At 39.6% G+C, this 24,576-nt stretch overlaps 1 protein-coding gene across 2 annotated transcripts in view; it reads left to right on the top strand.

Annotated features, from left to right (window-relative positions):
- Positions 1-24,576, top strand: part of prex1 (phosphatidylinositol-3,4,5-trisphosphate-dependent Rac exchange factor 1) — a 75,604-nt gene that overhangs the window by 25,023 nt on the left and 26,005 nt on the right. For both annotated transcript variants that reach the window (XM_047584995.1, XM_047584988.1), the window contains exons 5-16: positions 2,553-2,654; positions 2,840-3,001; positions 6,255-6,388; positions 6,929-7,044; positions 8,848-8,997; positions 12,031-12,178; positions 15,999-16,099; positions 17,910-18,013; positions 18,414-18,463; positions 20,403-20,478; positions 20,921-20,993; positions 23,274-23,419. In XM_047584995.1, the coding sequence (XP_047440951.1) occupies positions 2,553-2,654; positions 2,840-3,001; positions 6,255-6,388; positions 6,929-7,044; positions 8,848-8,997; positions 12,031-12,178; positions 15,999-16,099; positions 17,910-18,013; positions 18,414-18,463; positions 20,403-20,478; positions 20,921-20,993; positions 23,274-23,419 (1,362 nt within the window). The remainder of the gene's footprint in view (positions 1-2,552; positions 2,655-2,839; positions 3,002-6,254; positions 6,389-6,928; positions 7,045-8,847; positions 8,998-12,030; positions 12,179-15,998; positions 16,100-17,909; positions 18,014-18,413; positions 18,464-20,402; positions 20,479-20,920; positions 20,994-23,273; positions 23,420-24,576) is intronic.

The raw sequence follows: 24,576 nt of genomic DNA, 5'->3' as shown, positions 1-24,576 counted from the left end.
GGACTGGAAATAGAGGGATCAGAGTGTTGTTGTGAGCTTTGGCTTTCCGCTCCCCCTGGCCCAGTCATGCAGCGGTTAATAGGTTAGGTCTTACGTGACACTGATCCTTCCAAAATAAAATCACTGCACAACATCTGGTTATGTATTAAAACAGTTGACAGACCTGCTCAGTGTAATCTCAAATACTGGACGAGGTCTTGTGTTGTGTAGCAACAACCAGCAAAATAGAAACTGACACATCAGGATTTTAAAGTGCTCATTTGGTATATGTTGAACCAGCAGAGGAGAGCAGGAAAAAAGTGGAGACATGGCAAATCTTGGTAATTAACGGCAGTGTAAATGTATTGCCGCTGGCTTCTTATCACAGGATGTTTTTTTCTGGATTAAACAATTTTCACATTAATTGAATCACACAATCGGGGGAGCTTCTGAAATAGTACTTAGAAATGAAGTGTTAATTGCATTGAAAGATGACAGAAAAGAAGTTAAAGCAAAAGGAGGTCAGAGTGAGGAGCAGTGGGAATTCTGGCTTAAGGATGGCAGATTACAAATAAGCAGAAGATGAGAGGGAAAGGAAGCTTGAAAAAATTTGGCTATAAAGAATAGTGGGATGAAAGTAAGAAATCAAGACAAGATGAATACGCATGGAATGTGGAGCTCCAGAGTTTCCGTTTTTGCTTTTTTTTTTTTTTTTTTAAAATGCTGCACGACCCCCACCAGCCTCTTGAAATGAGTTGCCGTACAATTCCAATGTTCTAAACTGATCTGCTGTCTTCCTTCCCACTGGAGAACACTCAAGTGGTTTATCTGCATGGCTGCTTTTGATCTTTCATCCCATCCCATGAGCTCACAGTAAACTGACAGGCTACGTTTTAGCATAATATAAGGCATAGACAAACCATGACTGTAACTGTAACTCCTCTCCACTTCTGAGAAAACTCCTCCTTTCAACTGGTTCTTGGGGCAGTTCTTAAAGCCCAAGTCTTTTGGGGAATGGGGACACATTTCAGAAGTTTCTCAGTTTTTTTGTTTTATTTGTTTTTTGTTTTTGTTAAAAGACAAGATATTTTAAGGGCTTCTCAGTGGCCCACTTGAAGTAATATAGTATAATTTACAAACATAGAATTTCATCTCTAGTCAAAACCTTTCTAAAATCATCTTTTTTTCTTTGGAGGGCTTAAATTTCATGGCTGCTGCTCTGGGTTTTCACCACCAAGCACCACGATTCCTTCTGAATTTCTGTAAATTTAAATATTCACATCAAATTATGGCCAGCAAGCAGTGAAATATACTTTGTTTGTAAAAATGGTACCATACTTAATATCTAAATGTGGCCTAAACAGAGCTATTATTATTCACTATAAACACTATATACAAACGTATGTGATCAGTGCATTTTAGCCAATTACAGATGTAATGGCTTGGACTTGCCCAAAATCATTGGAATCGTGACAATAAGATTTCATTTTTACCAGAGCCGTTATCCATTCTGCTTATGGTTCTGAATGTTTTGTTTTTTATTTATTTTACTAGTTCCCTTATAGATTCCTGATCAGTATTTCTGTATGCCGGGCTCTGGTTGTAACTAGTTGTAACAACAGTTTGTCTGTTTTCATTTATAATGGATGAAAAGAGAGAATATTTATACAATGTTCGTTTCTTTGTAGATTTTCTTTGTTGAAGCAACCACCTGCCAAGTCTGGCTGCATGTTGCTAATGTTATATAACATAGGATCCCTCAGTGACCCATGCAGCTTGGATGAGAATCAGAGGTGCTTGTGCAGCATAGAGTGTCAAGTATATGACATTCCTGGAATTCAAGCCCATGTTGCGTAGAAAGATGCTTCAGCATATTTCTGTATTTCCACCCTTACTTGAAATAATTTTTACAAATATTGCAACTAGAACATTGGCGTGCAGTAAAGGCATGCCTTGCACTGTTTCTTCTTCATCATCATGGCTTCATCTTGTTAAAACTAAAGGCAGGAAAATATTCAAGCCACAGTTTCTTTTTTCATGTAGAGGTTGTCTGTGTCCATATACATGAGTTGAAATGGTAGATATACTGGAAAAATACCACACTTGAAACTTTACTCTGAGACTCTGAAACGGAGAAATGGTTTATTCTACTGCACCTGGACACTCGTACAAACCAACTTCAGGTTCACCAAACTACCACTGAATGGCAATAATGCTAAAAGTTGTCTTCATAAAGATTATAGGAAACAATTAAATATACCCTTCTACTTTGTGTCTGAACCAAGTTGCACATTAATTCAGTTTCCGCTGGTAATGTGACCCAGCACCGCAGAGATTTGCTTACTTTGGAAACTTGCTTGCTATCAGGAAGTTAAGCACATTAAAAACAAAACTCGACACACCAGCACTTTTTCTTCTCTAACTTATTTGTATTTTCAGCGCTGTCCAGAAGAATTTTTAAACATGCCGGCCTCTGTCTGTCTGTCTGCACTGGCGCCCCTTGGCTTTATGTGTGTTCATATATTTATATGTCTGTACACGGTTTTGTAATAATTTTGTTCTTTCTTTTTAAGCACTGTATGCTACTTGGAGGGAAGAAAAGCACAGACATTCCCCTGGAGGGATACCTTCTTACTCCCATTCAGAGGATTTGCAAGTACCCTCTGCTGCTGAAGGTACTGTTATCAAACAATAATACCAGCCTACTAATACAATCTGAAAACTAGGGAGAAATTGGGGGAAATGGTAGTACTAAAGGTCTCATTACTTGACTTCCTCTAAGACAGAACTTTTCTAAACACCTGCTTCTGGTAATTGTACAGTTTTAAACCTCAGCACACCCTCTCTTTCCACATTGTAGGAACTGCTGAAGAGGACTCCTAAGAAGCACACAGATTATCCAGCGGTGGAGGAGGCTCTGCAGGTCATGAAGGCTGTCTGCTCCAACATCAATGAGGCCAAGAGACAGATGGAGAAGCTGGAGGCTCTAGAGCAGCTACAGTCCCACATCGAGGGCTGGGAGGTGAGAGCAAGAGGGACAGGAATGAAAAGGAATGAAGGTGGTAGAAAGGTGGAGGTAGTCATGGGAGAATTCAAGCAGAGAGAAGGACAGGAGGGAAATCTTGATCAAAATACTTTTATTAGAGCATCCCGAAATGCAACATAAGCAGATCAGAAGAGAAATAAAAAGAAACCTAATCACAACAAAATCAACTGGGCCTGTTTCAGGAGACCCCAACAACCGCAGTCCTTAACAGTTGAGCTCTTTTGCAGCCAAATCACTGCTCTGAGTACAGGGGCCACGGACAGGGCTTGGGAGCCGAGTGAAGGGTCCAGTGCATTTTTCACGCCTCCCTCACCCACCACAACAGAGGCCTTGTCTTAATTGGCACCAATGGGACAATCCACCCACACAGGGTACCGAGGGGGATGCCAACGGGCTCACAGCCAAATCAGAAGGGACCTAAGAAGCAGAGCTCCAGTAGTTCTAGTCTTTACATGGTGAGACTTTTGAGGGGATAGGGACTGAAGGATGGAACCACAAAGTGGGCCCCATACGGATATCCCACTATCTGCTTGCCAAACAAAAATATGTTTTTTTGGATTTATTTAGTTAAATATCTTAAGATAAATGTGTAGTTGTTACTTTGGCATCTTAGAATATTCCGTAATATTTGTTATAACATATAACATAACAATATTCAACAATTTTCTGAGATTTTCTTCAGAGGACAGTTATAACTGTCAAGCATAAAATCATGACCACCTTCCTAATATTGTGTAGGTCTCCCCTATGCCTTCAAAACAATTGTGTCTATGTTGGGTTATATCCTGCTGGGGATGGCTGCTGCCATCAAGGAGTGTTATTGCTATAGGGTGGGAGTGCCTGGTCTGGTCTAGGTGGGTGGAACATGTTCATGAACATCTACATGAATGCCATGTCCAAAAATTTCTCAGCAGAACATTGTATCATCACGAGATGGTCAATGTTATTTATTTCTCCTGTCATTGGTCCTAATGTTATGGCTGATCGATGTATTTGTAAGAAGGTGATGAAAATAAATATTTTAAGAAGCACCACTTTCAGATTGTGATTAGGTACATTTTTGCACTGATAGTCTACATTACTTCAATTCAAACTCTAATTTAACTGTAATACATTTCTGATTAACTCAGGAGAAAGCTCCAAACAGAGTGTCATTTTTCAGATTTTACTCCATTCTCTTCCTCTGAAAGCTTGGAAAAGCACTTTCCTCCAACCCTGCCCCCCATTGAGCCTTCAACCTAACAGCATTAGTCTTGCTCCTCTTTCCACTCTCCAGCCACTCTCAAAGGCTAATCACCTCCAGCTCTAATGGAAGAGGCTGCTAGTAGTGCCGAATCAGGCCCAGACAGCATTACTGCTACCCGGATACACCATGCACGTACACATACACAGTTACCAAAATTCTGGACTTGTATACTTTGTATATTTTGCATGTGCATTGCATATCCATAACCGTCGACATGTCTGCAGACACACACTGCAGGACATGGATGCATGTCTGAAGGCACATGTGAACCACATACCATATTCTCACCCTTACCTCAGTTTAGTGCAGTTTACATGAGGTTGAATTGATTGTCTGACACTTAATCTCCTCCCCCTGCCCAGTAGGTATGCACATTAAGAAAAACTTGAAGAATCACTTTTCTCTCCATGAACCTTGGAGCAATGAACATCCATCATAAAGATATACTCAAGAGAATCAATTATCGACGCCTGAGACTGGGTGTGGCTGACCATGGGGGTTTCCACATGTCTCTGGTGGACCTGTGTCAGAAACATCAAAGACAACAATGAAGTCCAAATCTGATCTGTGGGAGTGTGGCAGGGGATGATGGGTTTCCTTCAAGTTAAAGGGGGCAGTTGTCTTAAGTCCACACATGTGTGTATTTAGTTCCACATGACTGGAAGGAGTGATCTGTTTAACAATGAATGAGTTGCCTTTCAACTTGATTATTTTATTTCTATGTTGCCTTTTTGACAGCTTTTGCTCTTAAGTTTGTTTACTCGTGCCTGCTCTTGAACTCTAGAAAGTTATGCAGGTTAAATTCTTAAATATTTTCTTGGTGGTTTTATATGGGGAAGTGTTTTTGTGTGTCATTCATACATGGGGCAGAAACATGTGAACATGTTGTTGTTCAGTTTCTGTTCCCATGTTGAAAATGTGGGGAAAAAAATAAAATAAAAAATAATAAAATGATTTTCTAAAAATAATGAAGCCTAAATCATGTAATTCCTCCTGAAGCTCAGCCACATTTGTTTTCTTAATAATTCCAGGCTGGTGGGAAAAACGCCATGAATAAAAAGTCAAAGCTTTATTAGATTACTATTCTTAACGTTCATCTCCCAAATGGTAATAATACATAAAATAATTAAGAAAGTCCTGAGTATAATTCAGGCAATTCATGAAGACGAGACAATGAGTAACTGTTAGGAACAGTTTGCAGCAGTGATGACTATGAATGTTATTTGTGTCACTGGTCTTTGCACTGTTTTAAAAAGAGAAAAGGGTGTTTCAGTCTCAATGGGCTGCGGTGGATTCGTTAGCAGCCAAGAAACTGCTTTAATGTGAGACCTGATCACACCCTGTCAAGGTAGAAGGAAGCAGAGAAAGATAATATAGCTTTCTGAATAAGTACACTGCGCCTGACTTGACTTTTTTTTTAATAATATAGAAATTTAATAATAAAGCTTAAGTACCTCCATCTGCAATCTCTGTCATGACCCATCATTTATCTCTTCCATGAATACATGTTATTTGTCTGGATATAGACATGTATCTGTGACTTGTATGTACATGTATTGACATCCAGAGAGGTGAATGAAGCTACTATGCATGTTCCACAGGCAACTGTATAACCTGAAACCTGCTATTGTTTGTTACCACTGCATGAATGCAGAGTTCTGGGTGCTAACCGCCCCGACAGAGAACAGTACAATAACACTTCATATTTGGGCAGTTTTGGCTCAGGGTCAGCTGTATTCACTCTTTCTTATCACTGATGATGAAATGAAAACAAATTGTTCGCTGTGTCAAAGTTGAATTTTATATTGTCTCACTGAGGCTGTGAACTCTTAAAGTTTTGATACAGATGACAGTGTTGTCTTTGCACCACTTCAACTTGTACTGACAGTGTGAAGTGATGTTCCATGCCTCAAATAAAATAAACCATAGCTGCTGCACACAATCCCAAGGCGAATGATTATCAAACTTTTCTTTTTTCTTCAGGGAACAAACCTGACAGATATCTGCACAGAGCTCCTGCTTCATGGAAATCTTCTCAAAATCTCAGCAGGCAACATCCAGGAACGTGTTTTCTTCCTGTTTGATAACCTTTTGGTTTACTGTAAAAGGAAGTCCAGGTGAGGTGTGACATATGTGGACAACCATGCAATACAAAGAATACATTCTAATAAATCAGTCCTACATTTAATCTTGTCTTCTTCTTCTAGTATATTCAGTATGTGTTTAAAATAACTGAGGAAGCTGTTGATTCAATTGTGTATTCATTTTGGAGGCTGTGGCCTGTAGTGTTGTTGAACTGTATTGTGTGGTACCAAAATGTGTTTCTATTATTTGACAATCTAATTTTAGTCTTTAATTAATCACTTTAGTGTTTAATTCAATCCAGTTTAACAACTGTGCAAACTGGCAAATGAGTGTATTTTTTGACTGGCTAGTAGAAGGACATGGAACATTAGAGCAAATGTCCTAATTTCTTTGAGTGTACTGCAGACACATAATTAGTATGCAAGCAAAAAAAAAAAAAAACCTACATGTGTGTGCTGCTCCCATGCCTGCACGCTGTATGAATGAATGATGAACACATGTTCTTTCCTTCACTGGCATCAGCGGATGTTTTCCCTGCTTCCCTGTAACCGCAGTGTTGTCCCTTTTCATAGGGTTTCTGGAAAGAAGTCTACCAAGAGGACCAAGTCTATCAACGGGCCTCTCTATGTGTTCAGGGGGCGAATCAACACAGAGGTGATGGAGGTGGAAAATGTGGAAGATGGAACAGGTTTGTGTTTACCCAGCAATGTTACCTTTGGAAACTGTCTATATGTCCATTAATTCAACTTTCTATTTCACGCAGGGCATTTGTTTAACCATTTTGTCATAAAACTCTGATTGTTGCTGGCGTAATACTGTATATATCATACTCGCTTGATTTATTAACTGTGATAACTCAGTTAATACAGATGATTAAATTGTGCAATAGCACGATTAATACTTTGAGTTTGTAGGGCAACATTTCATATCTCAGATCATGAAACCGTGCCTTTCAGAGGCTGTTGGTTGGATATGAATCAGGTACTTGTTGACAGTTTGGGTGGAGTGTCATGAGTTTCAAACAGGATGTAGCTTGCTACCTCACGTACCACCTTTGATGTCTTCAGTAATGGGTTAAGGTGTTGATACAAATCTGAAGTGCAAAATCCTTCCCCGGGTTAGGTGATAAGTTTGATATGCTCTTGTTCAATTTGAGTCATTATAGCAACGATAAACCACTCATCTACGGGGTGGTAGCGACACTCGACTCGTTTTGCTTTGTGGTTTGTTGCGAGGCTCCGCACTCGGCTCGGTACCTATTGTCCGCTGGTGTAGAAATGCGTGGTCTTCCTCTCTCTCATGTTTCCTCTTTTCTCTCTCTCTCTCTCTCTCTCTCTCTCTCTCTATCTCTCTCTCTCTCTCTTCTATGCTGGCAGAATATTTTGCAAACTCACATGACCCTTTTTCTGTGCATGTTGGCTGCTGGCTGTCACATTTAAGCTGCTGAAAGGGAAACCACAAAGAAAAACATTCTCAGAACTAAGGGGTCCCACATTGCATACATATGTGAACCCTCAGAATGAAGATGATCAGATTACTAAGCGTGAAAGCTCGAATGTAGGGTGTCTGCAGAAACCCTGAATGGAAACATGAATGTAAAAATATGAAACTGATAACAGAGAATATTAAAAACTGTGTACATGTAACTAGAGCAGGGTTATGTGCTGCTTTGGTAAAAATTAAACATGCCTCATCTTCACTGACACATCTGTGAGAGCAGATTTCATCTTGCACTTAACAAAATTTTACTAAAACCCATCATCCCCTCCCGAGTCGCTAAGAGGAGACTCAGCTCAGTAAATATACTGTATACAGCAGTCTCAACACACTTCCCTGTTCTCCCTGAACAGCAGGAGCTGCTCCCTGTGGGGCCTGAAGTATCACATCTATTTATACGACCTTTGAGCGTGAGACTAATGCACCCCATTACCAGTGGACATTCATTATTCAGAAGCTGCTCACCTGCAGCTAAATGGATGATAAAATTAGAAAGGGATACAATGAGGGATTTTGTTGAGTCAGTGAAATGATGGTCTGCTACTGCTCCTATGGTGCATCGTTTATTTATCTTTTTAAGCAGGCTTGTTAATCATTCCTCGAGTCATAAATTCTGTTCAGAGATTGATGTCAACTTATTCACCATCTTTAAAAGCATGATTAAATTAAACTCACTATATTCTTCTTGTATTCTTCCTTTACTCTCCACCAAGGTCAGTGTTTATACAGTGTGTGTTTTTGTGTCTTCTGTTCTCAAAATGAAAACACAGTAATGCGCAAAGGGCCCAGAAAAACCTGTAGTTATGCATTTTATTTAAATGAAATCATTTGTTTTGTTTATCTCTAAAACCTAATGGCCATTCCAGTATAAGCTACAGATAAGCCTAAAAATGATCAAGATAAATAACCTTAATCTGGCTCTGAATGTCTTTAATGTCTTTCTCTGATGCTGACCTCCACCTTTTAATATGAATTTCATTCTTTTGCCTTATAGCGGATTATCACAGCAACAATTACACAGTGACTAATGGCTGGAAGATCCACAACACAGCTAAAAACAAGTGGTTTGTCTGCATGGCCAAACATGCAGAGGACAAGCAGAAGTGGCTGGATGCCATCTTAAGGGAACGAGAACAGAGAGAGAGTAAGTAACACTTCAGTTCAGTTAAGAAAGTAACCCAAAACAAGTTCCCTTTACTGTCGAAGTTTTTATATCCTGAGGATTGAAACTGATCACTGATAAACCTATTATCATGCTCAAGAAAGCTGCAAATACCCTCTCTACTTTAAATGGAGCCAATTATTCCCTCTGTCTGTCTGTTTCTGTGTTGAGCTCTACTTCAGTTGTCAGTGTAAACAGTACAGCCAGTACTTTAATGCCTCTGTCTCAGTGTCACACATGGTGCCAATTATTGTGAGATATTCTTCTCTAGTTGTGCAGTTGGACACTTCTGCTATTGTTCTTGTATGTTGTCCTCCATATTGGTGTCACCTTAGGTTCAGAAACTATCAAGCTACTTTAGCTAGCAAACCATAATGATTGCAGATGTAGCTATAACCTGGTTACAGAGCCTGTGTCCTACAGCAACGTCCCACCTTGAACAAGCTGCCTCCTTTTGTTTATGAAACAGAGGCTTAGGTGACATGACAGTTGTGGTTTGCCAGTTCATCTGTGAATGTTTTTTACATTCAGAAGCAGAAATGTGGCTAATCAAAGCACTTGTTCAGTAGCAAATGCTAAATTTAAAACGTGCTAGCAACAACTTGGTCAAATGATTTAAATGGAAAAGGACACATGTCAAACAAAAGGGAAACAGTCACTTACTCAAGGGGCATGTAGTGGAATTATATTTAAATTGACATGCAGAGAATCAAAAGCTTATCACATGTCACCCACTGAAGTCCACTGAAAAATTAACTTCATTCATTAATAGTTAGCGGAATCCCCAACACCACTGCTGCTAATTTCAGATTAAGGGTGTAAACTGATATTTTTTTTTGCCCCTTAACTTGTTTTCCTTTTAACCTGTGACTTTCCTCTTTTGTCTCAAAATGTGCTCCCACCTGTTCAGCCCTGGCCATCTGTCTTTGTTAAGTTCTGTGCATTTGACAGTGTGAAAGGCTTTGACCAAATTTGGGGTGTTGGTGCATAACAAGCCACCTGATAGCACTGATGATTAAAAATCCAAATCGGATCTTAAAAAGCTACTGCAACATGATTTGGCTGAATGGTTAAAAGTAGCGGACTAGCCAGTTACTTTTGTCGAAGTTTAAAAACAAAACAACAAAAAGTATTGTCAGCAGAGTTTGATGTTATCAGGATCCAATCCTGTGATGAAAGGGTTTCAGAGTACAGATGAGTACGAAGGAGTGCGCTGCAGCTTGTGGTGTTGAGTTTCAACCCGGCGGAAATCGACCTGAGGCGAACAGATGCCAGATCAGTCACAGTGCCCAATTTCCCCACTCGCTCCCCTTCTACTACCCTCTCTACAGTATACTCTACTTTCAATGTGCTTACCTTTCTCTCAGTCTCTTTACTGCCGTCTAGACACAACAATTTTCTGTAATAAATCTTGGAAGTAATTCTTTTCACTTCTTGCCTTGCATGCATTATTACTTTCTCTGACATGCCTTATTTAATGTGACCATTTTCTATGTACTACTGCAGTTTTTCCCTACGCTAAACATGTGGCTCATGTCACCCGTTCCAGAAGTGTTTCACTGTAAAATAACTGCCTGCTCGACGTGTTGTGTCTTATGACTGTTTTCATGTACATTGAAAGTAATGTAAGGAAAATGCTTGGATAAGATAGTGTGATTTATCTAGTGCCAGTGAGTGCAGGAAGACGAGGAATATCACAAGACAAACTCTGACAGCTGGACCAGAAGCCGTGGGGGCTCTTTGCTGGGCAGACCCTGTCTGTTGTTCAATGACACTCATTGTTTAAGTCTACTCCAGCTGCTGCCAAATGTAATATAACCCCACCTCCATCACACGCTGCCAGTGGAGATCCCCAAAGATTTAAAGGAAAAATTGGATTGGTTGAATGATCTGTGAAACTTTTTACATTGTTTGCCACATCCCCCTCCCATTCATTTGGTTAAGATTTCACACCATCACTCAACGTTAAGCCTTCACATGGTTTAAGTTGCACAATGAGTTTCAAAGTGTTTAGTTCTCAGTGTCATCTAGATCTATCTATCTATCTATCTATCTATCTATCTATCTATCTATCTATCTATCTATCTATCTAGATATCTATCTATCTATCTATCTATCTATCTATCTATCTATCTATCTAGATAGATAGATAGATAGATAGATAGATAGATAGATAGATAGATAGATAGATAGATAGATAGATAGATAGATAGATTTTTCTATTGTCATTCTATAAATAATTTGGTTGATCTTACCCTTCAAACTTAAATATTTCTGTTTATTTTGCATTTCTTTATGCACAAAAAAGGGGGCTACTTAAAGTGTACCATGGGGTCTGTAATCTTTTTGTCTATTATTTTGTGTCATTGGTATATACTATTTCATTATCAATCACACTGCTGAAAGTCAGTACTTTGTCGTCGCCTCTTTATAGTGTTAAGCATACTAGGGAGTCAGTGCAGCATAGCTGGGTTGCCTGCGTCAGAAAGTCTCATAGTGCATTTCAGAAGTTCATCAAACCCCACAATTGAGTTAAGCTAACCGTATACTTGGTAGGCCCTCACACCTTCTGCATCACAGTGGACAAAAATGGGTAACACATTGACACAGAAACGAGATGAAGATCACATTGCCCCCACTGAACTTGACTTACTCCAGAAACAACTCCGTCTAGAAGAGATTAACATCTTGGATTGTTTCAGAAGTTTTGGCAGACTTGAGCCGCCATGCACCGCTCATGGCTATATTCCATCTGCACAATACCAGAACACAGCCAGGCCATCCAGGCAAAGGCCTGTTTGTCTCTTGCAACTGCACCATGACATGCCTTTTGGCTTTGGTACATGTATTGTAGATAACTGGAAAGCAATTTCAAATTTCTTGGAGGGCTGTTATTATTCTTGGCTGATGTTTTGTTTGTTCATTCATTTCCACATTTCTTTTTTATGAACTCTCACTCTAACAAATGTGACAAATCCTCTTGGATCTGTCTTGTTTTTCCTCTTTTGCTTTTAGGTCTCAAACTGGGAATGGAACGAGATGCTTATGTGATGATTGCAGAGAAGGGGGAGAAGCTCTACCACATGATGATGACCAAGAGTCGACACCTGATTAAGGATAGGCGCCGGAAGCTCAGCATTGTACCCAAGTGCTTCATGGGGAAGTGAGTTTCCTTGCCCTCTATGTGACTGTTTTTTTCCAAGAATGTGAATGCAGCGGTATGCTGTTCACATGGAGATCCTTACAAATTGCTGTTGCGTAAGATCAGCAGGCTTTCAAAAGAGCTGGTATCCAGTCTCTGCAAGTCCTGGCAAAGTGCCCAAACTGTTTTATCCTTACATCCTCTTGTTTGTAATGAGGCCCCCCTCACAGTCTTGTCGCTATAGGATTGGCCAAGTTTCTCCCCACACTCTAATATCATCTAGCACAAGCTGACACGCCAAGACTTTTCAGCAGAGGAACCTTAACTGACTCTGTTCAACAGACAGTTCTCTTTTCTGTCCCCTTGATGTTTCAGCGCAGGTGCAGTGAATAGACAATGAGGGACCCGCTTAAGTTTCACTCAGTTGCTCTACATGCACAGGAGTGTTTAGTAGATCCCAAGGAGCAATTAAAAGTCTCCCTGACACCATTTCAGGGAAGCAGAAAATAAGCGTACAATGGGGACTAATGACTAGTAAAGAGAAACCAGGGAGTAACTGTTAACATCTGCAATACTGCCAGTGTTGCCTCTCTGAATATTACGCATCGTTAAATGCGGCTCTCCTGTAAAAATAATTTCTTGAGGTAGTAGACAATAGCATTGTGTTGACTGCAATCATGCCAGCCATGCAACCAAGACATGTATTTAATGAGCTTCTCAAAAATGTAATGCTGCTCTTCACTATACTTCAGAATCAAAGTTAAAGTTGTGGAGCTACTTCAAATTGTGTGTGCCTTTTCCACTCTCTGATTTAGCATTCTATCATCTTCCACTTTCCCCTCTTTATCACTCTGTCATTTCCTGCCAATGAGTGCAACCTGCATTAGCCCCGCATTTGTCTTTCTGATTAAATTAGCACAGGCATAGTTTGAGGGCTTATTGCATTAAACAGAGATCCTGACTGCTGGTTTGATAGCACTCTGTTTATAACTAAATTGCATCAATTGTCTGCCATCCAAATTGGAAAATGGCCTGTGTTTAAAAACTTTTTATTATCTTACTGGATCATGTTTGGTTGTGTCCTTGTTCACCAGTCATTATGAAGAGAATTTAAAGTGATAGTATTATCACTTTAAGTATGTCCTCATATTTTTTTCATTGTTTTGTCCATACTTTTTCACATTAAAACAAAATCTTGGGCTAGGAAGAGAAACAGTTAAGTCTCAACATTGTGTCATTTCTGTTGCAATTAACAGTTAATTCTAATTCTAATGGTATGTTTAGAGAATTTCAATCAATGGAAGTTGGTTACATGAACCTACAAACTTAAGCTGGACACATGTTATTGTGTAACAGGCAAGATGCAAAATCCTATTTCACAGATGATGACGTTGTTACTATAACAATGTTTTGTGTCAAGTCCCGACCACGATTGACAGGCAGCACAGAATGGGATGAAGCAATTGTCGACAAAATTTTAAAGCTAGAATGAGGGTATTAAAAATACTTTTGTAAATTAATCCAAAGACAGTCCTACTATGATTGCTAAACTTGCTGCAGATTCAGTCAGCAAAATAAGCAAGAGCTTAGCATATCATGTGCTGATATTCCCACAAATGTATTATTCTTGTCTTCCACATTTGTGTGTGATTCTCACTCTTTTACTCTGTTCACTATTCTTGATCACCGTATTCTTTCCCATTACAACTCGGTGGTCCAAAATTAACCCGACTCTTACATAACCTCCACACGCTCACACCCATCATCCCCTCACGTTCACTCGAGTCCCCTGTCAATGTCAATTAACAGCTACTGGCTCAGACATGAACATAAAGAGAGATGATGAACACACAATTAGACCTATTGCAGGAATGGAAACTGGTTTTCATTCCAGAAAATATTTTTAAAAGCTTTGAGACTGTCCATGTATATAAACTAGAGCATGCAGGCACATGGCTCAAGTTGTCCACAATTTTACATGATTTGACACGCTAACATTGCAGTGTCTTGTGGACTGACTTTGTACACAGACAAACACACACTTGAATACCTTGTACACTTGACATTTACTCTGCGTACACCTATTTTACACTACATTCCCTGCCTGACAGCTTGATTGCAAATCCACACGCAAGGATAGATTTCTCACACACATGCTTCAGACTTATTCCCAAGCTGGCGTGCTCAGTCCGACAATTAATGTACATACACACACATACAACCACACTCCAACTCTCTCCAACTCTCTGTTCATCATTATCTGGGGAAGTGATTTCACTCAGCAGTGTGAAACGCGAAGATGGGGAGAATGTAATTTTCTCCTTCAAACATTTGTTCAGTGCACACTGGGTGTGAAGACAAGCAAACAGAGCTGAAGTGCTTAAATTTGGATAGTTAACATGTTCATATATATATATATATATGTGTGTGTGTGTGTGTGTATGTATGTATGTGTATATATGTATGTGTATATGTGTATATGCTACTTCTGTTGCAGTTGCAGATAGTATGGTGGAAGAAATTAGCATCTTCAAATTAGCTCTGCTAAAACCCCCAACTGGTTCAATTTCAATTTTAATTCAATTCAGTTTTATTTACATAGTGCCAATAACAATACAAATTGTCTCAAGATGCTTCACAAAAACCAGCCTGCAACCTCCAGAGCAAGCCTAGGAGCGACGGTGGCAAGGAAAAACTCTGGTGGAAATGGACTCACATGGAAAAACTGGAAAAAAAAAACTGGTGAAATGAGAAACATTGATGATCATATTACAATGTTCTTCTAGATCACATGGGTTCTGGCATTTATGTGGATCTTACTTTGATATGTAACAAATGCTGAACATTGTTGCAGACCAAGCACACTTTGTGCAGCTCTTGGTTGCAGAGCAAATATTTCTTGTGTCCTGCCATAATGTTCCCCAGACACACATGGTCAGTCACGTGGTGTCAAAGACAATCACAGACTTAACATCAGACTTAACACTTTAATCCTCCCATCAACCCTTCTGTGCTGCTCTTTACTTTCATCGCTTTCTGCCAAATATATCTGACCCACAGGTGCCTTGGTAACGAGGTAGTTATTCACTTGACCAGTGATTATGACCTTTTGGCCTTAATCTTTATGTCTGATCAGCATGTAACAACTGACAATGTAGACGCAAGGCAGCTAATACCAGACATTGGCAGTCATTGGAAAAATTACCAGTTTTTCCAACTTATTTCTGTCAGAATTGACCACCCCATTGTTATTGTTTGTCTAACATAGCAACAGTAACATATGAAGTCAAGACTTGATAAATGGTAGGAGCCTTCTAGTTGGTGGTCAGAAGACCTGTCTGAAGGCCAACAAAGTTTCAGTTATACTCTAGGTTAATTCTGCCTACAAACAAAAGTACAAAAGTGTGAATTTAACTGCAGTTGTAGTGAAGTCATCTGCAGGGGAATATGCAAACATCTCACTTCTACGTATATAACCCCCTGGTAAAAATTGAATATGTTGAAAATAAGCTAAAAGTTTCTCGCGTTCTTGCTTTCATCTGCAGATTTCTTTTCTGTGTGTCATAGTCCAAGTATGTAGCTTGAGACAAGAGCATGATTGGATTCACAGATGAACCGGAAAAAATTGGCTACTTTCACTAATGCCAATTTTATGAACAGAATTCCGAGAAACAAACATGGTGGCCATGATGGTGCCCGCACTGATTATCTGCCAGACTGTGTGAAATTACATGCAAAAACAATCACTCATGTGACAAAGACTGAGAAAAATTCAAGAGTGAATGAAATATTACTTTAAAAGACATGGCCTCATCTCTGCTTCCATGTCTTGCATCCTCAGTGAGTTTGTGTCATGGCTGATGGCGAGTGGAGAGATCTCTAATTTCGACGAAGGGGTCAACCTGGGACAAGCCTTACTGGAAAATGGCATCATTCACCATGGTGAGACAAATCTTAATTTCCATCATTCTCTCTCCATTTCCGTCTGTTTGGTTTATACCTTTCATCTTGTATTCCTTTATAGTTTTCTCACATGTTATGCTCTGTGGAGCTCTTTTAATTTTTATTATTTATATAAATGTATTTAATATTTCTCTGTATTTTAATAACTCCCTTTCTCTCACTCTCTTTTTTTAAAAATTGTAATGTGCATGAGTCTAACACTAGAAGTCACCATGATCCAAACTTATTGTCTGGTAATAAAAGTTCTCATTATATCCCCTTTACTAATTTTGTCTTAAGTCAGACACTCACAGGCTTATAAACCTAAATTATGCATTGAGAAATTAAACCATCACACACGTACACAAACAACTATTAATAATGTATGAAGGCAGTTGTCCAGGATGTTGCTGAAGGGGCTCTTGTACATACTAAGTGCAAACTGCCCTCAAGGTTTGTACACACTACACTTCCTGGGAAACTTGCTGAGACATAAACCTAAACCTCATATTTTTTAATAAATGTGGAAATTCCCCAAAAATCCTGTAACCACAGAGGGACAATGTTGCAACATGCAGTGCTCTGTGGGACAGCAATAAGGCTTTGTGGGCAAACTGGGTAGGTTGTGGCCCTGCAAGCAATATATAGATGTCACCAGGTAGTCTGTTAAATGAGGTAATGTGAAAGGTACGTGACAGGATGGAAAATAGAGTACATTTTATCCATCAGGTGAACATGTTTGAGGCACCTGAACACACCAGTTCACACTTGAATCTCAGTAATTGTCCCACCACTTGCGCTCACAAGAAAATCAGGTATCATTTTGTTTACTTTAAATCCCACATTTGACACTTTACAGTGACTGATTCGTTGGTGCATTCCGTTGGTTTTATGAGGGCATTTTAAGTCTAGACTGAGAAAACCAGCGGCTTGTTTGAGTCCATGCCAGCTTGTTGTGGTGGAACTGAACTGCCTCCGTTTGGCAGATTTCACTGTTAGCCTCTGTGACCGTCATCTGTTTATGTGTATTAGTCAGTTTCCATTTTCTGTGTTGGATTCATTATAAATGAGAAGTTTTGTGTTCATTAATGAGAGTTGGGGGATTTTATGGAAATTGGCAGCTACTTGCTAAATATTTGAATGTCATGGCTTATAGAGACTTAAATTTACAACTGCAGTTTTCCCCTTATTATTTTGGTTGGTACTTCTTTTCTGTACTTTCCCTCATACCCCCAGGAGATTAAAGCAGAGTGCATTAACAACCTAAAACTCTATACTCCATTCAGTGCAAAACTTGGATGTTGCAGACAAATGAATGGCAGCCTGAGCTTAGCCTCATTTTGCGTTGCTTTTTTTTTGTTTGTTTGTTTTTGTTTTTGTTTTTTGCGTAGTTGGACAGGTTACAAATGTGCTGCTGTATTTGGATTTTTTTTTAAAAAATATGCTATTCTCAGCTAAGTGAACTAGAAAGCGGAAAACAAAACTGATTTCAGCAAAGCTTTGATTGTAGCTGTCAGCCCTTGATGCCATGTTTCTGTCCCTTTCAGAAATGCATCACTTGACCTGATGTTTATCTCACATGTGCACAAAAGATGTGGCAAGTGGCAATATGTGACAGAGATTTTAATGACACTCAGTCTTTACTAAATGCAGACAGTTTTCAAAAACTATCTCCAGGAGAACATGGCTTAGCTCTTCCACAGTTGCAAGAGCAGTGGGACATTGTGTTGTGTCATAATCCCTGAATCACCCAGCTACCAAACTGGAAATCAGCTTGAGGTGACATTCTGTCATTCTGGTGGTATTTCAGTATCCGACAAGCACCAGTTCAAGAACGAGCAGGTGCTGTACCGCTTCCGCTATGACGATGGCACCTACAAGGCCCGCAGTGAGATGGAGGACATCATGTCAAAGGTAACTCATTACTAACCCATCAGACATATGAAAACAGGGGGCAAGGGCAATAATTAATGGCTGTGTTGTAAATGTGAATTAGAGATGGGATGTCTCAGTTATACACTTTCAAATCATAAACACGTCAGAACAAGTTTATTCATTGTGAAGTTTTATGTAGCATGAGGTATCACCAAAAAAAAGGACGTTTGGTTAAAATAATTTGTTAGCTTACCTTTGTTCTCAGAGTTCAGAGTTTCAGAGTTTCATGCTTTTAAAATTTCACTCCTAACTAGATAGCCCCAGGCTAACTCTTTTCACACTCAACAGTTACAACCGTTATTCTGAAGATACGGTTGTCTTTGCTTACCCAAGGTGTGTTCTGATCTATGACTCAGATATGCTTTTTCCTCTCTTTCAGGGTGTCAGACTGTACTGCCGCCTTCACAGCCTCCACACGCCCGTCATCAAGTAAGTGCCTGCCCTTCTCTCCTCCTCTCGCTCTCCTCGTCCTTTCCTCCTTCTCCCCCATATGTTAATGTCCCTGCACTCCAGGTGCAAGCATGCATATTCATGAAGGGTTCACATTTGCCCCTCCCCCACCCCTTAATGACTCAACAAACAGTAACACGGGCACGAATGACAGCCCTCAAACCTCTTTCCTCTCTAACATGGACTACCAGCCAGGCATGCGCTGCTGTAGGCTCATGCTCCAGCATGATTCAGCACAGGATGAAGAAGGTTTCCATGAGCAGAGGTTTATATGAGAATGCTCTCAGAGGATACAGGAAAGACAGTTTTTGTGAGCATTTGTCTGTTAATCTGTAATGTGTTGTGGCTTTGTTGATTATATATTAGTGAATATTGCATGTAAGGGGATTAAATGGGAGTTCAGATGAGGACTGCAAACTCTTCAATCACTTTTTGTTTCCTCTTCAAACGTCTCTCTTTAACACACACACAAATGCACACACAAGCAGTTCCTTGCTGCAGTCCACCTCTACAGAAATATTAATTCTACAGTTTATAGTCCATGCATATATATTAACAGTCCCTGAATGTTAAACTCCACTGGATAGTGATATATAAATACAGCACTCTGTTATTCCTAAATTATTCATTTAAACTTCATTTAAATTTAATCTTAATATTGATCCTAAAGCTTAAACACCTTAAACTTAAAGTCTTAAATCATGTAGTCTAGTGATATAGAATAATTTATCTTGAAGAAATGTTTTCCATCTGAAGGTCTAAATATAAATATGCAAAGAAGATACGCGTTTCTATCTATGATCACTTGGACACACGCACGCACAGTCTGTCAAACTCTTCCACCTTCATTTCTCTATCTTTCCCCCCATCATTCAGCTGCTGATTGAAGTGCCCAGGGTTGCTGTGGGTGCAAACAAAGGGCTTTTGGTCTGAGGACAAATCCCATTAACATACAAAGGCAATCCCTTTCCCTGCCAGACAGTTATTGTGTAATACAGTCATGCTGTTTTAAATCCATCACTAAATTGGCATTGTAAGTGGTAACCATTAATTATAATGTTTGAGTGATGGATGAATTGCATTTACGAATCATAAATAATCACAAACTGTGCCTTTGTCGTATTAAACTTCATCAAGTGACAAAAGCAGAGCTGGATTTTATAATGTTAAATGCCTCGGATAAGAATAACAATGCATGATAAAATACATATAAATCAAATACGATGAATATGGAGTGCTGTAGATCCTGCCAAAAGGGATGTCCTCCCTGATCCGGGAAATCATTGATCAGCACATGGCTTCATGTCGTGTCGCTGCATTGTCTGCAATATCATCAGCGGGCATTTGTCTTCATCTGAACTCAGGAGATACTGCACTTTGCATTTGTTCTGAATGTGTGGTCCAGAAGCAGCCTATGTCTTGAAGTGACAGCCAACCACACGTCCTTTGTAGCGTTTCCTGTTTTATATGTCTACACTTCGAGTCCACTGCGCATCTACCGACCTGATCGGCACGTCCGCTCTCAAAACCGCAAAGAATCAGAAAGTGACATTGATTATGATGTGTTCTTCTGGCAGGTTGTATAGAAACAAAACTTATAAAGAAGGGATATGTATTTGTTTATTTGTCAAGGTACCTTAGAGGATAAAGTCAGGACGGCTGACTACCAGCTGAAGCTCTGTAAAAGTTGGGTGATGCATCAGGGCAATAACCCCAAACATCAAAGTAAATCTACTACAGAGTGGCTGTCGTTTAAACAAAGAGAATCTGCCTTTTAAGGAGGCTCGGTTACACAGTTGTGTGTTCAAGCACTTATGTGTGTTATATTTTTTAGGGTGTGAACATTTTTTTTCTTTTTCATACAACCTCTTCTGAACAGTGAAAGTTAATTTCATGAAACCCTTTGATTCTCCTTCAGGGACAGAGACCACCATCTGAAAACCTTTAAATCCGTGGTGCCTGCCAGCAAACTGGTGGACTGGCTACTCTCACAGGTAATATCATCATCTGTTACACTTAAACAAGTCATCAAGGGTGTTTCAGATCTTCACCCATGTCCTTTATTATCTGTTTTATATCATTCTGCTATTTGAATTGACTGGACTTTCACAAGGTTACTACGTAATGAATCATTGCAGGTCTTATACTTTTTCCACTATCATAAATGAATTATTTGATTTTCATCTTTGGTGTCTTAAGGGAAAGCAGTACATTTATAAGAGTAACAGTAACAGTAGCTTTCAATGTAAGGTACTATTCACTCAAATGTGTTAGAATCAATGCCCTAATCTCTTTATCAGACACATAGTTATTAACATGTGTTGGTCAGTGATCGCCATGTTAACTCCAGTGGTGCAACAGTGTAGTGTGTATAAGAAGGTGTAAACAGACATTGTAACTGACCGGCTGTGTGCGTCATTGATTTTGGTTTCCCAGGGAGACTGCTCGAACCGAGAGGATGCTGTGACGCTGGGTGTGGGCCTCTGTAACAATGGCTTCATGCACCATGGTCAGTTCAATTCTCTCTCACACACATACACACCTGATTGGATTGGATGGATAAATGCACACACACATACATACACACACACACAGTCATTTTAGAGTCATTTTTTGTTCAATCCAACACTTTGTTACAACAAGTATACAATATAGTCATTTACAGTGTTTTCATTTGCAATATTTCTGGATTAAATTTCATTATTCCTGTTGTTGTGTCACTTCTGCCTTTGTTTTCATTCACGCCAGGATAGGTTGAGAAACAGTAAATTTACATGTGGGGCCTGCATTTTTTGGCCCCATTGACCACATTTTAGCTGAGCGGCTTTGGATCCAGCCCAGCATGTTGAATGTAAACAGCCTTAGCAGTGTACCCTAACCATCGCTGTTTGGCCTTGCTACTTGGCTGTCTGGATCAGGGCACTGAACCATGACCATCGGTTAAGGCCTAAAATTGATTCGTCCATCTTCATTGTCCAAGTATATTATGTGTAAAGTGAGACGCACTCAGAAGAAGTAGTTAGTGCTGCAGTACTGAAGAAGTAACATGATGTACGTAGTTGACAATGCAAAATGGCTGAGATACAAGAAGATCATCATTTCACAGTATTTAATTTACTTGCCTTGCATGGACTTTCACATACACCTACACCTTTTCCCCACTACCATCTGTTTGCAGGTGTCACTTGTTCTCCTTCTTCTCTTTGGGGTGATGACCTCTCCTCAGCCTGTCTGCTCTCCTTGCCTCTCCTCGCTCTCTTTAGCTCTTAGTCAGCGCATCTGCTGCTGTTCACCTGGTTCCTTTTGAACCCTTCTTTTTTCTTTTTTTTCTCTCCTTATCTCTACAGGCCCTCTCTCTTTTTGACGTACTTTCTGGTTTTATGTTATGATGTTTTAAGGCGCCACAGTAGTTGGATGACGACTGATAATAAAAAGCAAAGTTAATGTTCCCTTTACCTGTCCATGCCTGCTTATATAATTCATTTACATGCTGTTTGCCCTAAACACCTATTGTGTTATGGCCTTCAGAAAACTAAAATTCTTTGTTTTTGCTTCAAAATTGACTACAGATTGTATATAAAAAAAGCAAATATAAATTGATTAAACCTGCATCACTTTGAAGGACCTGAACTCCACTGACTCTAAAAATAAGTCTAAAAACAGTAATGTGAAAAATCCCACCTACTCATTTGAGTTACAGTATTACCTCTGTAAATGTTTTTTTTTTTTTTTCAATCCGTTTATGGCCTCAGTTGCTACCTTCAAGTTTATGCAATACAGCATGATACTCATTTAGTTTAAAAGGATGGATGAAACAGGGAATACTACTTTGTTACTGAAAAGACACAACTGTATGAGCTGACATCTGGCTCGTCTTGAAAGTCACAATGGAGCCCATCCCAGCCATCACCGGGGAAGAAATACACGTATATTCTGCCTCTCTGTTTAAAGTCCAAGAGATGTGTGAGTAACTGTGAGTGTTATAAGTGTAGGACAGTTTCCGGACCAGCACGCCCTCCATAAATAGGTGGTGTTAAGATTTCATATGTCCACAACCTCCATGACTCAGAGGAAGTAACTCATGTTTGGGCTTCATTTGGCATAAATCCAACATTTGTAGGTGTGGTGTGTTTGTGAAGGCTTTTGTTCAGCTGTGGGTGCCAGATGCTCTTCAAATCTCTGAACAGCTGGGGACCTTGGTGTTGCTCACACAAGCCCTGCTTTACTGTGGCCTTGGACAGACCCCCATATGCAAATCCAGGACTAGGAAACCATCTCAGTTGATATCTTGTGTCTGTGAATGGTTGTGCCACACATTTGTGTCATAAATTAAACCACATATGCATTAGATATTAAAAGATTAACGTTGCATATTTTGGTTCAGGCTCTAAGAATGCTATGACTGGAGAGGGATCCATGACGTGCTCCTCAGCTGTTTGATGCACCCCATGTGTAAAACTGAGGTTCAGATCAACAGTAGGATTTCCAAACAGAAACACATAACAAGAGTGTTTCTTTTGTCCTCGAGAGATTCTTCCTAACCCTGTTCTATGCTGGCTACAGCCCAGATGTGGTTTTCTCTCCAGATGTTCTCACTTGCATCACGAGCTAATGAGCTAATTAACCGTAAGCTTATTTGTGTGAAGATGCCTGCACATTAAGCTTCCTTTGATTCTGTACTTGTATATATCCACAGGTCTTCGAAGTTTCAAATGACCTGTTAAAAAAAAAACAAAAAAACAAAAACACAGCTTCTTTCTGCTCACCTTGTGTTTTTTCCCTTCTCTAGTCTTGGAAAAGAGCGAGTTTAAAGACGAGTCCCAGTTCTTCCGTTTCTATGCGGATGAAGAAACAGAGGGAACCAGCTCCAAGAACAAGCAGCTCCAGCGAAATGACTTCAAACTTATTGAAAACGTGTTGGCCAAGTCCCTTGTGGTGAGCTGGAACACACAGTTTATGTGTTTCCACATACTTTCACACATGATTACACCGATTGCCAGATGCCACCTCACTCTCACGTTTGTCTCCTTCAGAGAGAAAGATGCAAATAATTATGTGAAAGTGCTTCAAACAGACAAGATACGTCACTAAGATACCTAGGGCAGAATACTCTGTGTGTTCACAGTAAGCGTAAAACAGGACCTTATAATAGAGCTAATTGAACTGACACTGAGGACTATACTGTATCATTCATTTCAGTTTGTTTACACCAGTATGTGTGTGTGTGCGCGCGTGTGTGTGCGCGTGTGTGTGCGCGTGTGTGTGCGCGTGTGTGTGTGCGTGTGTGTGTGTTCTGCACAGCTAGATGTAATTAACATCACTATACACAGAGTCCTCATGAGATTGGGGCTGGCTTTAATGGCAATAAAGTTCTTTGAATTCACTGTGATCAGTAGGCGTCCTAATGAGTGTTTTGTTGGGAACGTAATCACAATATAATCAACTGTACTTGTTGGGATAAAGTCCCTGCTGTGCTGGCACTGAGGCAAGACAGATAACTACGAGAGCTGACTGAAACCAATTGTTTCAGTCCAATGAATAAACTAGAAATAAACATAAAATCATTATTTGATGATACCGATGGTTGTGCGCAAAATTGAAACACGAGCGACAAAATGGTAATGACACTAACTATATATATATATTTGTGTTTGTTTGATTGGATTTAGGTGGACATTGTTATTTAAGCCTTCAGATTTAACAAACTGCCTATATACAAATGGAACAGTATTTTTTATTTTTTTACTGTTCTAAAAGCTTCTCTTTCACTCAACACATATTTGCATTTGTTTCCCCCTTTTCACAGACACGGCAATCTTTGTCCATGACACGAGACAACCTATCTTATACCTATCTTATCTTCAGTGAATCTGCTGTAACTGGATGTTCTTTTTGTAAATAAAACTGAAACAATTTGAGAATATAGGTTTATACAATTTTAGGATTCTTTAAAAACACTGAATATGCTGAACCAAACTACTGGTACATAATACATACATACACGAACAAAGGTGGTGTACACACCTCATCCATGTATTTAGGTTTGGTTAGCATTAGCTATATCCCCTTTATCCTGTAGAGGGTAACAGACA

The sequence above is a fragment of the Mugil cephalus genome, chromosome 1, assembly GCF_022458985.1.
Source record: "Mugil cephalus isolate CIBA_MC_2020 chromosome 1, CIBA_Mcephalus_1.1, whole genome shotgun sequence".
NCBI lineage: Eukaryota > Metazoa > Chordata > Actinopteri > Mugiliformes > Mugilidae > Mugil > Mugil cephalus.
Note: the sequence above shows the minus strand (reverse complement) of the source record. Positions and strands in the feature narration are given on the sequence as shown.